Source organism: Delphinus delphis, chromosome 15 (genome assembly GCF_949987515.2).
Source record: "Delphinus delphis chromosome 15, mDelDel1.2, whole genome shotgun sequence".
Taxonomy (NCBI): domain Eukaryota; kingdom Metazoa; phylum Chordata; class Mammalia; order Artiodactyla; family Delphinidae; genus Delphinus; species Delphinus delphis.
The window spans coordinates 72,305,999-72,322,419 of NC_082697.1; the positions used below are offsets into that span (position 1 = coordinate 72,305,999).

General features: G+C 47.2%; 2 protein-coding genes across 2 annotated transcripts in view; both read left to right on the plus strand.

The window, feature by feature from the left end:
- SRCAP (Snf2 related CREBBP activator protein) overlaps positions 1-10,100 on the plus strand; it is a 32,443-nt gene extending 22,343 nt beyond the window's left edge. Inside the window, exons 25-33 of the mRNA XM_060032086.1 lie at positions 1,670-1,935; positions 2,072-2,274; positions 4,065-4,234; positions 4,384-4,580; positions 4,676-4,790; positions 4,999-5,118; positions 6,462-6,656; positions 6,813-6,896; positions 7,000-10,100. Coding sequence (XP_059888069.1) covers positions 1,670-1,935; positions 2,072-2,274; positions 4,065-4,234; positions 4,384-4,580; positions 4,676-4,790; positions 4,999-5,118; positions 6,462-6,656; positions 6,813-6,896; positions 7,000-9,690 — 4,041 coding nt within the window. The 3' untranslated portion in view covers positions 9,691-10,100. The remainder of the gene's footprint in view (positions 1-1,669; positions 1,936-2,071; positions 2,275-4,064; positions 4,235-4,383; positions 4,581-4,675; positions 4,791-4,998; positions 5,119-6,461; positions 6,657-6,812; positions 6,897-6,999) is intronic.
- A 64-nt stretch (positions 10,101-10,164) lies between these two features.
- On the plus strand, positions 10,165-13,633 carry TMEM265 (transmembrane protein 265). Its single transcript, XM_060032109.1, has 3 exons — positions 10,165-10,667; positions 11,716-11,886; positions 13,163-13,633. Exons 2-3 carry the CDS (start codon positions 11,719-11,721, stop codon positions 13,322-13,324), a joined length of 330 nt encoding a protein of 109 aa, XP_059888092.1. The 5' UTR covers positions 10,165-10,667; positions 11,716-11,718; the 3' UTR covers positions 13,325-13,633.
- Positions 13,634-16,421: the final 2,788 nt, after the last annotated feature.

Here is a 16,421-nt window from a genome sequence, read left to right on the forward strand (position 1 = left end):
TGCTGTGAACATTCATGTATAAGATTTTGTATCTTTTCATATATGTTCGGTTATATTGGATGTAAATTTAGGAGTGGAATTAACTGGGTTATGGTAACTATGTTTGTTCGAGGAACTGACAAACTGTTTTCCAAAGTGGCTGTACCATTTTACATTCCCACCAGCGCTTGTGAGGGTTCCAGGTTGTCTACATCTTTGCCAAAAACTTGTTATTATTTGTCTTTTTTGATTATAGCCATCCTAGTGGGTTTGAAGTGGTATCCTGTGGTTTTTAAATATTTATTTATTTGGTTGCGCCGGGCCTTAGTTGCAGCGGGGGGCTCCTTAGTTGCAGCTCCAGGGCACTGCAGTTGCAGCTCGCCAGCTCCTTAGTTGTGGCATGCGAACGCTTAGTTGAGGTATGCATGTGGGATCTAGTTCCCTGACCAGGGATCGAACCCGGGCCTCCTGTATTGGGGGCACAGAGTAGAGTCTTATCCACTGCACCACCAGGGAAGTCCCTTTTGTGGTTTTGATTTGCATTTTTCTGATGGCTAATGATGTTGAGCATCTTTTCAGTGGTTGTTAGCCATTTGTATATCTTCTTTGAAGAAATGTCTATTCAGATCCTTTCCCTTTTTTAATTGGGTTATTTTATTCTTTTCCTTTTTGTTATTGAGTTGTAAGAGTTCTTTATTCTTGATACAAGTCCTTTTTCAGGTAGATGATTTGCAAATATTGTCTCCTTTGCTGCTACTTAATGAGAGCTGGCCTTAATGATTTTTCCCTCTGCTAGGATGCTTTCCTTCCTCACTTATTAGACCACCAGGAGCCAAGAGGTCAAGCTTAAGGTAGCAGTCAGGAAGGGAGATTTGGGACACTGCTTTTTTTCAGGACCATCTTGTAGGGTCCAGTCTCCTTCATTATTTGTTCATTCTAATAACATATTTATTGAAAGCCTACTTTGTGCCAGATACTGAGTTGGATACTGGATGATTACAGTGAGGGGCTTACAGTTTAGTGGGTAGAAGATGTTAATCAAAGAATCCTATACATGTAAAACTACAAGTGTGATAAGTGCTACAAAAGAGTTAGGTGGTTTTATAGCCTGTGAAACTGGAAGCACAAAGATGGGAAAGGATTGGGTCAAAGTCATACAGGTATCCTGTCAGCCAGGGCACTCCCCTTTTCTCTCTCGGGGTTACCTAGATGTCTGGTTAGCTGTTCCCATCCCACCCCATTCCAGTCTGACCTTGGACAAAAACCTGCCATGGATTTGATTAGCCTCTCTGTATCCTGGTCAGTGATTTGAGGAGGGATTTTAATAATTGTTTTGGATCTACTGCAAGAAGATAAATTAACTTGGATATTCTGGATTTAAGTGTTACATGGGAAAACTCACGCAAATCATCCATTCTATAAGTTTGTCAAACATACGGATCTTAATTTTGAACATTCAGGCACCTGCTTTGGTAGCATACAGGGAAGATCAGTTTTCTTTTGTGGAGAAGTTATTTCATTTAACATTGGGAAAAGAATAACTCCCATTATTGACAATTTGGAAGAACCAAAATAGTGTATTGTTGAATCTTATGGTTTCCACAGATTATGTTTAATTCTGGGAGGAACTGCCAGATTTTCTATAAGGACGCTGATCACTTTTTCTGTGTTTTTCTCCTCTTATCCTCAGGACTCTCTGGAGGAAAAGCGGAAGCAGCAGCGGTCTGAACGCCTGGAACGGATTTTCCAACTTAGTGAGGCTCATGGGGCCCTGGCACCCGTGTATGGGACTGAAGTCTTGGATTTCTGTACCCTGCCCCAACCTGTTGCCAGCCCCATCGGCCCTCGTTCTCCTGGCCCCAGCCACCCCACCTTTTGGACTTATACCGAGGCTGCCCGCCAGGCTGTACTGTTTCCCCAGCAACGACTAGACCAGCTGTCAGAAATCATTGAGAGGTTGGCAGGGCTAAGTGCTAATGGGAAGTGGGTCTTGGGGCCTCTGAGTGGATATAGTGGTTAGGGCTGGTAAAGGTGCTAACTTCTGGGGCCATTCAGAGTTCCATATTTTATACTGCTTGCCTTCTTTTTACAGGTTCATCTTTGTCATGCCTCCTGTGGAGGCACCTCCCCCTTCCTTGCACGCCTGCCACCCACCTCCTTGGCGGGCCCCTCGTCAGGCAGCCTTCCAGGAGCAATTGGCTCGTGAGCTCTGGCCCCGGGCTCGTCCTTTGCACCGTATTGTGTGTAACATGCGTACCCAGTTTCCTGACCTGAGGCTTATCCAGTATGATTGCGGTGAGTTCTTCGGCCAGTGAGGGTCTCTTGACCTCTTTTCTTGTCTTAGCCTGAAGACTGTTACATCAAAGGGATGCTGTACATAAGGTCTCTGTGGATTTCATTAAACATCAGATAGTCTTTTAGGTTATGCTTCTGGGTGAGATGAAGAAATGTAGGCCTCATGATAGATTCTTGGCATTCATGAATTTGACTTTGATGAAAGTTGAAAATGTTTGCTAACTCATTTATTCAGTGATTATTTTGTGAACATGTTACATCATTTGGGATACAATGGCAAATGACATAGCACAGCGTGGAGTTTTCAGATTTATGGGGAAAGGTGTGTGGTGGTATAAGACTGCACAGTAAATAGTAGATTTTGGGGAATTCCCTGATGGTCCAGTGGTAGGACTCCACGCTTTCACTGCTGAGGGCACAGGTTCCATCCCTGGTTGGGGAATTAAGATCTCGTAAGCCAGGTGGCCAAAAAAAAAAAAAGTAAATAGTAGATTTTGTTTTGGGGAAAGATTTGAACAAGGATGCTTGCCTTTTGAATAGAATCTTATTGGTTAGAAGAAATTTGGCTGCAGGTAACAGAAAACCAACCAACAGTGACTTAAACCACAAGATCATTTATTGTTTACTAAATGAGAAATGCCGAGAATGGTGGTATATGGCTGGTTCAGCAGCTTAGTGGTATCTTCATGGACCCGGGACCTTACCTACTATCCTTAGCTTTTATCTTTTTATTCTCATGGTTATTTCTTCATGGTCTTAAGATGGCTGCTATAACTCCAGGGAGCACACCAGTGCTCCAGGCAGGAAGCAAGGGGTTGAAATAAAACACTCGCAAGTCTTTCATTTTTTTCTGGGAAAGAAAGCCCTCCCAGTTGACTTCGATTCAAAATTCATTGGCTCAGATTGGGCCATATGCCCATCCTTAGAGTAATCACTGACAACGGGAAAAAGGAACTGTGGCTTATTTAGAACAATAATGATTCATTTTCTGGGGTTGGTTTGGCGTGCGCCTTCCGTGGGTATCAAGGGATCTCTGCCAGGTGTCCATAGGATTAATCGGGTTCTGTTAACCGAGAATGGCTGTTGGACAGTAGCGAATAGTTTCTGCCACAACTGTGCACAGGTATTTCTATAGTAATATGTTTGTAGATTTCTATAGTAATATGTTTGCAGATTTCTTAAATGTCTTAGAACATAAGAAAGTCAGCAGAATTTTTATTAATATGTGTTCAATAAATATTTTAGTAAAAAGATAATTTTATAACATTTGAAACCATTCAGAATAGGTGAATTGAAAGTCTTTGTTAAAAGTGTTCAAACTGATTGAATCACTATTTTCGTGTTTGATGGGAGGTTAAACTAGATAACCTCATAAGATCCTGCCTCTCTGGTTCTTATCTCAGTGACCTTCCATCCAAGTGAGCTATGACATCAATGGATTTGTTGATGTTTATCTTGTGAATGGCTTGTGCTGCAGCTGGTATAACTCAGTGTAGTACTTGAAGGTCTTTTCTTGCTCATACACCATTGAGGATTTCTTTTTTCCCCCTGAGGGTCTGTATTACCCTGCCCCTAGTTACACTGAAAGAAGTCAGATCCAAGACAGGAGCAGACTGAAGAGGAAGAACCCTTAAGAGAAGAAAATATATAAAGTTAAATATTTTTGATTCCCCTGGGTTGATCGAAACCCTGGCGTAAAACTTGATCTTTCAACTACACAGGCTTCCAGTGCTGTGTTTTTCCCACTCCAGTTTATAGCTAGCTCCCTGTACCCCTTCATATCTCTTTAGGAAAGTTGCAAACGTTGGCAGTGCTGTTGCGACAGCTCAAGGCGGAGGGCCACCGGGTGCTCATATTCACCCAGATGACCCGAATGCTGGATGTGTTGGAACAGTTTCTCACCTACCATGGCCACCTCTACTTGCGTCTGGATGGGTCTACTAGAGTTGAACAGAGACAGGTAACCCAGGCATCTCTGGCCCTTAGAGGCTCGCCTCAGCTCTGTCTCCTTTTTCCAGGGTTCAGAGTCCCAGGAGGGGCCCCCACTAAGCCTTGGTGTGTTTTTGGGGATATGTCTCCCAATACTATCTTTTTTTCCTTTTCCTCTAGGCCTTGATGGAACGATTCAATGCAGACAAACGCATATTCTGCTTCATCCTTTCAACTCGGAGTGGGGGTGTGGGCGTGAACCTGACGGGGGCAGACACTGTTGTTTTTTATGACAGCGACTGGAATCCTACCATGGATGCTCAGGCCCAGGATCGCTGTCACCGAATTGGCCAGACCCGAGATGTCCACATATATAGGTATTGCCTAGTCTCCCCTTACCTTACTTTCCCTTTGCTAATAGGGTTTTACTGATGTATTTGGCTGTTTATACATGTCCTTTATCACCCCCTAGGCTTATCAGTGAACGGACAGTGGAAGAGAACATCCTAAAAAAGGCAAACCAGAAGAGAATGTTGGGAGACATGGCCATTGAGGGAGGCAACTTCACCACAGCCTATTTTAAACAGGTACTAAGATCTTCCAGTCTGTGCAAGAGAGAACTGCTATGCCTGTAGGAGTTACTACTGCTTATTAAAAAGGATGCTTTGGCCTCCACAGATCTGCCTCTTCAACTAGTGGTGCTTCTGATACTACTAAGAGCTATCAGCTTCATAGCTATAGATCTGGGACCAACATTCCGTTGGCTCTGACACTTTTCATATGTTCTTTCCAAAGCAGACCATCCGAGAGCTGTTTGATATGCCTCTGGAGGAACCATCTGGCTCATCTATACCCTCTGCCCCTGAAGATGAGGAAGAGACTGTGGCCAGCAAGCAGACCCATATCCTGGAGCAGGTGAAAAAAGAGTGGGCAGGGACTTCACTGGCCATCCAGTGGTTAAGACTCTGTGCTTCCACTGCAGGGGGCACGGGTTCGATCCCTGGTCGGGGAACAAAGATCCCGCCGCAGAAAAAGAGTGGGCAGTCCCTAGAGTAGAGCTAATGGTTGTAGTGTGTGTTGTCTCTCAGTCTTTTGAGTTTGTCCAAGGGGAAAGAACTATTTCTGCTGCTTCCCAGATTACAGTTGGCCTTTGATAGTTGTGAGTAGATTGTTTATTGGTTCACATGATTTCATAGATAGAACACAGGATATGGAGTCCACGGTTCTAGGTTTGAGCTCCAACAGTGCTTCTTTTTTTTTTTTTTTTTTTTTTTTTTTGCGGTACGCGGGCCTGTCACTGTTGTGGCCTCTCCCGTTGCGGAGCACAGGCTCCGGACACGCAGGCTCAGCGGCCATGGCTCACGGGCCCAGCCGCTCCGCGGCACGTGGGATCCTCCCGGACCGGGGCACGAACCCGTGTCCCCTCCATCGGCAGGTGGACTCTCAACCACTGCACCACCAGGGAAGCCCCAACAGTGCTTCTTAATAGTGTTCATTAAGCCACATCCATTTAATCTTCTGAGCCTCACTTCCGACTTTTCTGAAATGCTAAATTAGAAGGAAGTAACTGAAGGTTAAATAGCATAGTGGATGTAAGAAGTGCTTTGTATATGGTGTAAAACTCTCATTTCCCAAACATTAATGCATACTGGAATCACTTGGAAGGCTTTGAAAAAGATTGATTCCTGAGTCCCATCTCACAGTCTACTTAAATCATGATTTTGAGTGGTGAGGTCTGGGCATTTGTATTTTTTCAGAAGTAGACAGATGTTTGGGAACTGTAGATGTGGATTATCATGGAGAAATTTTCCCCTACCAAGTGCCTTCCTCTCATGCTCTAGGCTACTTCCCTCAGTGACTTTGCTGTGATCTCCCTGGATATTCATCTCAGGGGAATGATCATATGTTAACCTGTTGTCATGAGGCATCTCAGCGCAAAAAAGAATTGTGGATTATTTTGTATTCACCACTTCTGGGATTGCTTTTTTAAAGAGATTTGAGGCTTACTTGAATGGAAAGTAAGTGGAACTAGAGGTCTCTAAAACAGTTATTTTGTCCCTGGTGGCTCTCCTGGTTGAATCTGTTCCATTCTTTGTGGACCACTGTGTTGCTTTGGTAATTTTGGGGGCCCAGAAGAGAGTTGAGTTCTGATGTAAATCTGGTTTGGTGTAAACGTGGCCTCAAACATTTGCCAGAATCAAATCACAGGATGTAAAGTTCTTTAATTCTCATGGTTATTCTTCCCCACACCCTCATAGGCATTGTGTCGGGCAGAGGATGAAGAGGATATCCGTGCGGCCACCCAGGCCAAGGCTGAACAGGTGGCTGAGCTTGCAGAATTCAATGAGAATGATGGGTTTCCTGCTGCTGACGGAGAGGAGGCTGGTCGGCCTGGGGCTGAAGATGAGGAGATGTCCCGGGCTGAGCAGGAAATTGCTGCCCTTGTAGAACAGGTCTGTGTTGGATCCACTAGTTCTCAACCTCACCCTCCACAACTCCTTCCTCTGGACTCTGCGACCTTCTTTCTGTCTTCTCTGGTGAAAATAATCAAGGGTGATGGGCCCTGGGCACCAGGTCCCTATGTTCATCATCGCTGCTCTTCCCCACAGCTGACCCCCATTGAGCGCTATGCCATGAAATTCCTGGAAGCCTCACTGGAGGAGGTGAGCCGAGAGGAGCTCAAGCAGGCAGAAGTGAGTATGGGGGTGGGGATAGAAGTGGAAAGTGGCTGCTTTCCACCCACTCCCCATGCCTCTTGCCTCCCTCTGACCACTCATTGGGCTCTGTTTTTGGTAGGAGCAAGTGGAAGCTGCCCGCAAGGACCTGGACCAAGCGAAGGAGGAGGTGTTCCGCCTACCCCAGGAGGAGGAGGAGGGGCCAGGGGCTGGGGATGAGGTTTCCTGTGGGACTGGTGGAGGCAGCCACCGGCGCAGTAAGAAGGCCAAGGCCCCCGAAAGGCCAGGGACTCGCGTCAGTGAGCGTCTTCGTGGAGCCCGGGCTGAAACTCAAGGGGCAAACCACACTCCTGTCACATCCACGCATCACCCCCGCAGCACCTCCACACCCCCCCGCTGCAGCCCTGCCAGGGACCGAGTTCCCCGGCCAGCGCCTAGGCCTCGACCCACTCCAGCTTCAGCTCCTGCTGCAATTCCTGCCCCAGTCCCTGCCCCAATCTCTGCCCCAATCCCCATTTCAGCCCCAAATCCAATAACCATGCTTCCTGTCCATATCTTGCCTTCTCCCCCTCTTCCTTCTGCACAGATTCCTCCTTCTTGTTCTTCTGCCTGTACCCCTCCTCCTGCCTGTACCCCTCCACCAGCTCATACCCCACCTCCAGCCCAAACTTCTCTCTTAACTCCTTCCTCCCCTCTCTTGCTTGGTCTACCTTCTGTGCCCATTTCCCCACCAGTCACCAACCTCCCCTTGGGCATGGGGCCTGAGGCAGAGCTGTGTGCACAAGCAATGGCATCTACTGAGTCCCTGGAGCTGGCTGATATGGCCAGTTCCGAGACTTCCCCAATTACTCTTGTGCCCCCTAAGGATCTGTTGCCAGTTGCTGTTGAGATCCTGCCTATGTCAGAGAAGAACCTTTCTCTCACCTCTTCTGCACCTAGCCCAAACCTGGCAGCTGGCAGCGTCCCCAACGGTCAAGAGCAGGAGGTGCCCGAGCCTGCTGAGGCGACCATCCTCTCAGTGCTGCCTGATGGTGAGGAAGTGGCCACGTGTCTGAGTGAGAGCAATAGGCTGGAGCTCCCACCCTCAGCAGCATCTGATGAGCTACTTCAGGAGCCACTGGAGGCTGACAAGAACTCAGAAGAGCTGGTGGAAGCCCAGACCCCAACGTCTACCCCAGAGAAACCACAGGAACTTGTTTCAGCTGAGGCCGCAGCCCCGTCAACCTCATCCTCGGCCACCTCCACACCTGAGGGTCCTTCGCCTGCCCGGCCCCCTCGGCGTCGCACCAGTGCCGATGTAGAAATTAGGGGTCAGGGGGCTGGTCGGCCAGGGCAGCCTCCAGGTCCCAAAGTGCTTCGCAAGCTGCCAGGACGGCTAGTGACTGTGGTAGAGGAAAAGGAACTGGTGAGGCGACGGCGACAGCAGCGGGGAACTGCCAGCACCCTAGTGCCTGGGGTCTCTGAGACTGGTGCCAGCCCGGGAAGCCCATCTACCCGCAGCATGTCGGGGCCAGAATCCTCACCTCCCACCAGTGGTCCCTGTGAAGCTGCTCCCCCATCCACACTGCCCACCCCAACCCAGCAGCCCTTCATAGCTCGCCGTCACATTGAGCTGGGGCTGACTGGTGGGGGCAGCCCAGAAAATGGAGAAGGGGCACTACTTGCCATCACCCCTCCTGCTGTGAAACGTCGCAGGGGGAGGCCCCCCAAGAAGAACAGGTCTCCAGCAGATGCTGGGCGAGGGGTGGATGAGGCACCTTCATCCACCTCTAAGGGAAAAACCAGTGGGACTGACTCAGTCCCTGGGGCTGAGACCCTTATTGTTGCAGAGCCTGTCCTGGCACCCCAGCTTATTCCTGGGCCCCAGCCTCTTGGACCCCAGCCAGTTCATAGACCCGAGCCTGTCATCCTATCACCTGTGGAGAAAAGAAGGCGTGGGCGGCCCCCTAAGGCCCGAGATTTGCCCATTCCTGGGACCATTTCCTCTCCAGGGGATGGCAGCTTAGAGAGCCGGACACAGCCACTCCCGATACCGCCACCCCTGCCACCGCTCCCACCACTCCTAGCCTGTCCCACTGCTACTGTCGCCAACACTGTCACCACTCTCACCATTTCAACATCCCCACCCAAGCGGAAGCGGGGCCGACCTCCCAAGAATCCACCGTCACCTCGGCCCAGCCAGCTCCCTGTCTTGGACCGCGACAGCTCTCCTGTCCTTGAGAGCTGTGGATTGGGGAAGCAGCGGCAACCCCAGGGCCAGGGGGAGAGTGAGGGTAGTTCATCTGATGAGGATGGAAGCCGCCCCCTCACCCGCCTGGCCCGCTTACGTCTTGAAGCAGAAGGAATGAGGGGACGAAAGAGTGAAGGGTCCATGGTAGTGGCTGTAATTCAGGATGATCTGGATTTAGCGGATAGTGGGCCAGGCGGGTTAGAATTGACACCTCCCGTGGTCTCATTGGCTCCAAAACTGCGTTCGACCCGGCTGCGTCCAGGGTCTCTAGTGCCCCCACTAGAGACTGAGAAGGTGCCTCGCAAACGGGCAGGGGCCCCAGTTGGCTGTGGTCCTGGGCTGGCAAAGCGGAGCCGCCTGCAGCCCCCAAGTCCCCTGGGGCCTGAGGGTTCAGTAGAGGAGTCTGAGGCTGAAGCCTCAGGTGAGGAGGAGGAAGGGGATGGGACCCCACGGCGCCGGCCTGGCCCCCGCCGGCTTGGTGGGGCCACCAACCAAGGGGACCAGCGTATCTTGCGCAGCAGCGCCCCTTCCCACTTGGCTGGCCCTACCATTAGTCACAGAGGCCGTAAAGCCAAGACGTGAGTGGGCTGCCCCCCTTCACCTAGGCTTTCTGCCATGGCCCCTCTCCCTCCATGACCAGGCCTGACTCTGTTAACCACTACTTGAAGTCTTTTGAGGGGGGAATCCTCCAGGGAGACATAGGGGCCTTCTCCCTTCTTTCCACCAAAGTAGGGGGTAGGCAACTGGTTGTCATGGAAACGGGGCTCTTCACATATCCCCTTCCCTTCCACCCCACATGGCTGGGCAGTGTTAAGGGTGGCAAGATAGTCTTTGTCCCCACCCCCTTGTACTTGATTTCCCCAGCTATCTTTCACAGCCCCCCACCCTTAGGGGAAGGGGGAGGGGCTTCTCTACAATGAGTTTTTTTCTTTTTTTCTTTTTTTTTTTTTTTTAAGAAGAAAAAAATAATAAACTTAGTTTCTGTATGAGCATCCGCGTAAGGAGGCTTCTGATTTTCTGGTCTGGTGGAGGGTTGGGTGGGAACTTGGGTATCAGTTTTCTCTTCTCTCTTGCTCTTGCTAAGACCCTAGTACCCGATCTCTAACTCAGAATTATGTATCTTTGAGGCAGAAATCTCCACGCAAGAAGAGGGAAGAATGGCAAATCTTATCTGGTAGGGTACCTTTCCCTAAAGTTTCAATTTTAAGTCATTCAGACTCATACTTTTCCTCTCCTCCCTTCTATTCCCTTGGTTGCTGGACTTTCCTTGGGAGCTATCTGATGCCTCAGACTTTTCCCTGCTTTAATCCCTCTTGCTCAGGTGCTTTCACTCCCTTTCCAGAAGGCAGGCATTCTACCTCCAGTTACTCCATCTAGCCAGACTGGTTTGAATCAGCCACACCCCCTTCCGAGCTTCTGGGGCTCTTCGGATGGTGGCTGGCCACTCAACCCCACCCCTGGGCTTGGCTTGGAGCCCCGAGTCAGCTCCATCTCCACCCAAGCCAAATCAAACCTGAGGCAGGAGCCGAAACTCACAGTTCCTCAAGGCCTATAGCCAGGTAAGAGTCCCCATTTGTTTTTACATTTTCTCTGACCTCAATTCCCTGGACCCTCTCCTTGTGTTCTCCCCTGATGACTGTACTGTGTTCATCTCATCTCAGTTCTTTCCTCACATCCATTCTCCTGCAGCTTTGTGGCACATATCATTCTTGGCTCTTGCCTCTTCTTTTTAACCTTTCCTATCCTTTGTTACTTGTGTTCTGAGAACTGCACATGTTTTCATTTTGTCTAGGGTGAAGGGGAATGGTTGGGGATGAAGGTAGAAAGGCAGTTTGATGCCAGGGCTCTGAGGGCTTGGGAAATAGGGAGATGAGAAATGATTAGGGCATCATTATGCAGGTTTCTGTGTGGCTTATGAGGTCATTCGGACTCAGTGTTAATCTGATTGTGTTGTATGACCTGGGTTAAATGGAGCGAGGAGGTGGAAGGGAGTCAGCATAGCAAGGGAGGCTCTGATTTGGGGAGGGTGAGGTGTTTCTGAAGTTGAGTTTCCTCAGCTACAAAGAGAGCTTAGATGGGTACTTTTCCCCTGCTTTCCCCCATCCCCAGCACTGTGTTTTCACATGAAATGGCTGATATCCTTAAAGTGGAGTAGAGGACCTAGGATGCCATTCTCTGATTCCTCCTTAATATTTGAGGGCAGCCTCTAAGGAACTTCAGGGCCCTTTGAAATACAGTTTAAAATCACTGAATTGGGTAGTCTCAGACTCCTAGCAGTTTTTGAGATTCTGTGTTTTTCTACTGCCTCTCAGCATGCACCTGTCATTTTGCTTTTCCCCACTTGCCAAAACAGTAAGTAAAACAGATAATGCTACATTGACACCAGCTTGCCTTTAAAGACTGGGAACCTTAGGCTGAGGAAAAAGGATTCCAGACACACATTTCCTCTCAGTCTATGAGTCACTAGGGGAATTTCCCAGGTAAGGCAGCATTTCTGAGAGTTCGACTAGGCCATGACATGATCAGAGAGGCGGGTAGAGTCTGAGCAAGACTCTACCAGGGGTTCAGTTGTTGGGCTTACAAGTATCCTGACTATATCGCCTACAGGTGATGGAGGACGAGGAGAAGGCAGTGGAGAGCTTGGTGAGCAACACGGAAGCTGCTCGTTCTCCATCCCCCATTCGCTGCTGCTCGCTCCGCCTCCGCTACTTGGCAGCTACTAGCATTATATGTGGCTGCTCTTGCCTGGGAGTCGTGGCCCTTGTGTTTGCCATCAAGGTGAGGAAAGCAATTCCTATGGAAGCAGGGGTGTGGGTGTAGTAAGGCAACGGTTCTGTATACCCGATCTATCTATATTGATCAAACAGTTAATAAGTACCTGCCAGAGCCTGGCTGTGGGCCTGGTGCCAGAAATAGGAATAAGACATGGTTCCTGCCGTCAAAGGGCCCACAGTCTAGCAAAAGAGATGGCTGTGAAAATGGGTAACTATTAATGGAATACAGCTCATCAGTACTATGATAGAGGAAGCACAGTGTATTCCAGGAGCTATGTATGTGTATATATATGTATGTAAGTACATGTATGTGTATAATAGAGTAGGTGAACAGGAAAGGCATCCTAAGGGAGTAAAAAGAAAGTAATCTTAAAGGATGAGTGAATAAGGGTAAAAGCGCATTCCAGGCGAAGGGAGCACAGGCAGCCTATACAAAGGCAACCTGGACTATTAGTTCAGCGTGAATGAACCAGTAAGGAACAGTGAGAGATGAAGCCAGAGGATCTAGATTCCCAAGAGCCTCCAGTGCTGTGCTTAGGAGTTTCAGCTTTATCTGGGAAGTACTGGGGAGCCTTTCAAGGATTTTTGCAAAGGAGAATGACATGGTCAGATTTGTGTTGTAGTTAAGGTCCACTCTCAAGGCCTATAAAGAGGATGAATGGGAAGGGGCAAGACTCGGGGCAGCCGAGCAGTAACTAGAACAATCTATAGGAGTTCGGAAGAAGCTATGAAGTTTTTGAGAGGGCTTCACCATTTCAAAACATCTAACAGAAACCTCATGTGTACCTTTCGGAATTTCCTCGACCCTAGCTGTATTTTTATCAGAAACTGTTTTCTTATCGTGATAATTTCTGGATTTCATTAGGGCAAAATCATAAAAAGAATCCTTAATGAAAAAGAGGAGGCCCTTTGGGCTAATGAGAACGGAGTGTTGTTTGGTTCGACATGAGTGAAATACTCCAAGATTGGTCACTGTTTCTTGCCAAGAATTCCAAATTCTGAATGAATCTGAAATGAGTAGAAAAGAATGGGGAATAAAATGAAAAGTATTTTTCCATACGTGATCTTCTGAGCAAAACAAAAGCCATCCTGAAAAGGAGGCAGAGCAGAGTGGGTACCTTACTTTGCGGTTGAGACATGAGAGTTAGAAACTGGAAAGGGAGGTGGAGGGTTTGGGTGTGAGATTTTGAGCCAAGACGAGGATGTAGGATTGGAGTGGGGCAGAGGGCATTTTGGGGCAGAAGCAGGGGGAGAACCTAACCAAAAACCTGCCCCCACAGGCGGAAGAGCGGCATAAGGCAGGCCGGTTGGAGGAGGCAGTGCACTGGGGGGCCCGGGCCCGGAGGTTCATCCTGGCCAGCTTTGCCGTCTGGCTTGCTGTCCTTGTTCTGGGCCCGCTGCTTCTATGGCTGCTCTCCTACGCCATCGCCCAGGCTGAGTGACCCTAGCTGGCCTTTGCTGAGAGTCAGCCGAGACATCCTGAATCCTGCAATGCGGCATTGCTAGGGTCTGGTGCCAACAATGGTACTTCCTGGCTGGAAGGATGGTGCCTCTCTCAAAGGGCTTTGGAAGAGAGAGGCAGCAGCTGAGACTGATGAGGGGAGGTCAGCCTGCTCTGTTCTTTCAGTGCCCACCATCCCCTATTCCCCCCAATCTCCTCCATCCTAGGGGCCTCTAGGAGGTGGGATTGAAGCCCAGGCCTGATTTTATTAGTATTTGTTTTGTAATAAAAGTCTTTTTTAGTGGCGAAATGCTCCTGTCTAATTGTTCTTCCCCTGCTTTTCCCTGGGCCCTTAGTGAGAGCCAGACTGGACATCTGACTGATGGGAGAAGCCTGCATCTCCCCTTACCTAGGGGCTTCAAGAGGAGGAAAGGATTTTTTTCCCCCTTTTCCTTCTTCTTCTGGAAGTTTCCCTTCTTGGAAAGACCCAAACTTCTCCCTTACCTATCAACAGAGACCCTTAGGCCACAGAGGAAAAGTCGTAGCAGCAGCTACTAGTTATTGAGTGCTTACTATATTCCAGGCTGTGTGCTAAGCATTTTATATTTCTTAATTTCTTCAGTCCTCAAAATCACTCAATAGTAGGTACTACTGTTTTTATTTTATAGTTGAGGAAACAGGCACAGATTATCCAAGGTCACACAGCTAGTAAGTGGCAGAGCTGGAATTCAACCTAGACAGTTAGTTCCAGAGCTGAGAGAGGAGTGAAAGGATTGGATAATAGCAACCACCACCCTGTATGTAGAAACTTGTATGATTATGATGAATTTTCATATCCTTTATCTTGGGCCTTGTGATAATATTTTAAACATTTTTAAAATTGTGAGGTACACAAAGCAAAATATCCAAAACAGAATAGACAGCTCAATAAGTTAACACAAAGAAAACATCTGAAAAACCACCATTCAGTCAATGTAACCAATTTAACATTGCCAGCACTCCAAAGCCTCCTTTATACCCCTCCCAATCACTACACCTTCGTTTCTTCCCACAGGTAACTTTCTGTTTGTTACCCACAAGTATTCTGACTTCTAACAATGTAGTTTAGTTTTGCCTGCATTTGAACACTATATAAATGGAATCATATGTATTCTTTTTATGTCTTGCTTCTTTTACTTAACATTGCTTGTGAGATTGATCAATATTTGGTGTAGCTGTAGTTTTCATTACTGTATAGTATTCCATTATATGACTATATTACAATTTACCGATTTTCTGTTAGTGGACTTTTGGAATGTTTCCCATTAGGATATTATGAATCATGCTGCTTTGGACATTCTTGTACATGTTCTTTGAAGTACATGTACCCTGGGAATGAAATTTTGGGGTGATTTCACCAGCAGAGAGACCAACAGAGCACCTAAAGGAATTAGAGATGTTGCACAATGAAGATTAAAGGGGAAGGAGGGGCACATGATGGTTGTTTTCAGTGTTCCAGAGTGTTTCAGGAAGGAAAAGTGAAGGGAATCCATTGTTGGTCCAGAGGTTAGAACTACAACAATGGGTAGAAGCCATATAAACAGCAGTGGTTCTGAACCTTGACTTCACAATGGAACCTCCTGGGGAGCCTTAAAAAGTAACTTATGCCTGAGCTTTACCACCCACCCCCCCGAGATTCTGATTTAATTTGTGTGAGGTGCTGCCTGGGCATCAGGATAACTCATTTTAGAGAGATTTTTTACAAAAAATTTTTAAAGCTAGTATTTGATTAATTAGCAGCTTCAGTTTACTAGAATATCCCATTTCCCCAAACTGATTACATGAGGTCTTGCTATTTTTTAACTCCTTATTTTGAAAAAATTTCAAATCTATAGAACAATAACAGTACAATGAACTCATGTGTACTCTTGCCTAGATTTATAATGTTTAACTTCACCACATTTGCTTTATATCTTTCTAAATATACGTAATTGTCACTGCTGAATCATTTGAGGGTAAGTTGAAGGCCCTTCATCTCTAAATACCTCATGATCTATATCTCCTAAGAACAAGGATATTCTCTCACATAACTACAGTACAATTATATAATTCAGAGAAGTTAACATCAGTACAATATTATCTTCTAATATATAGTCCATATTCAAACTTGCCAGTTGTCCCAATAATGTCCTGTATAGCAATTTCTGCTTTAGGGTCCAGTGTGGGAACACTTACTGCATTTAGTTTGTCATATCTCTTTAGCATTCTTCAATTTTTAGTAGGTCCTCATCCTTTCTTTTTTTGTCTTTCATGACATTTTTGAGGTGAGGCCATTTGTAGAATGTCTCTCAGTTTGGGTTCTTATGACTGAATTCAGGTTATGCATTTTTGGCTAAAATATTACATAAGCTGTATGTCCTCAATACATCACATCGAGAGGCATATGTCAATTTGCCCTTTTACTGGTGGAGGTAACATTGACAACTTGATTTTAAGGTAGTGTCTGTCAGATTTCTGCAGAGGTAAAGATCCTTTTTTTCCTTTGTAATTAAAAAGTTATCTGTATAGGGACTTCCCTGGTGGCGCAGTGCTTAAGAATCCGCCTGCCAATGCAGGGGACACGGGTTCAAGCCCTGGTCTGGGAAGATCCCACATGCCGCGGAGCAACTAAGCCCGTGCGCCACAACTACTGAGCCTGCGTGCTGCAACTACTGAAGCCTGCAAGCCTAGAGTCCATGCTCTGCAACAAGAGAAGCCACCACAGTGTGAAGCCCACGCACCGCAACGAAGAGTAGCCCCTGCTCACCACAACCAGAGAAAGCCCGTGCGCAGCAACGAAGACCCAATGCAGACAAAAATAAAATAAATAAATTTACCAAAAAAAAAAGTTACCTGTATAAATACCTCAGCAAATTTTTACCAGTAACTTTAATGTCCATTTTGCCCAAGTCAGTTATTCTGAGGCTTACAAAATGTTGATGTTTTAACTTTATCATTCTTTCTATACTTATTAGTTGGCATTCTACTATAAAGAAGGTCTTTTTCTCTTTCATTTATTTATTTACAATTTTTAGTGTCAGTATGGTCTCAGATTGTTTTTAAATTCAATTTGTTATACC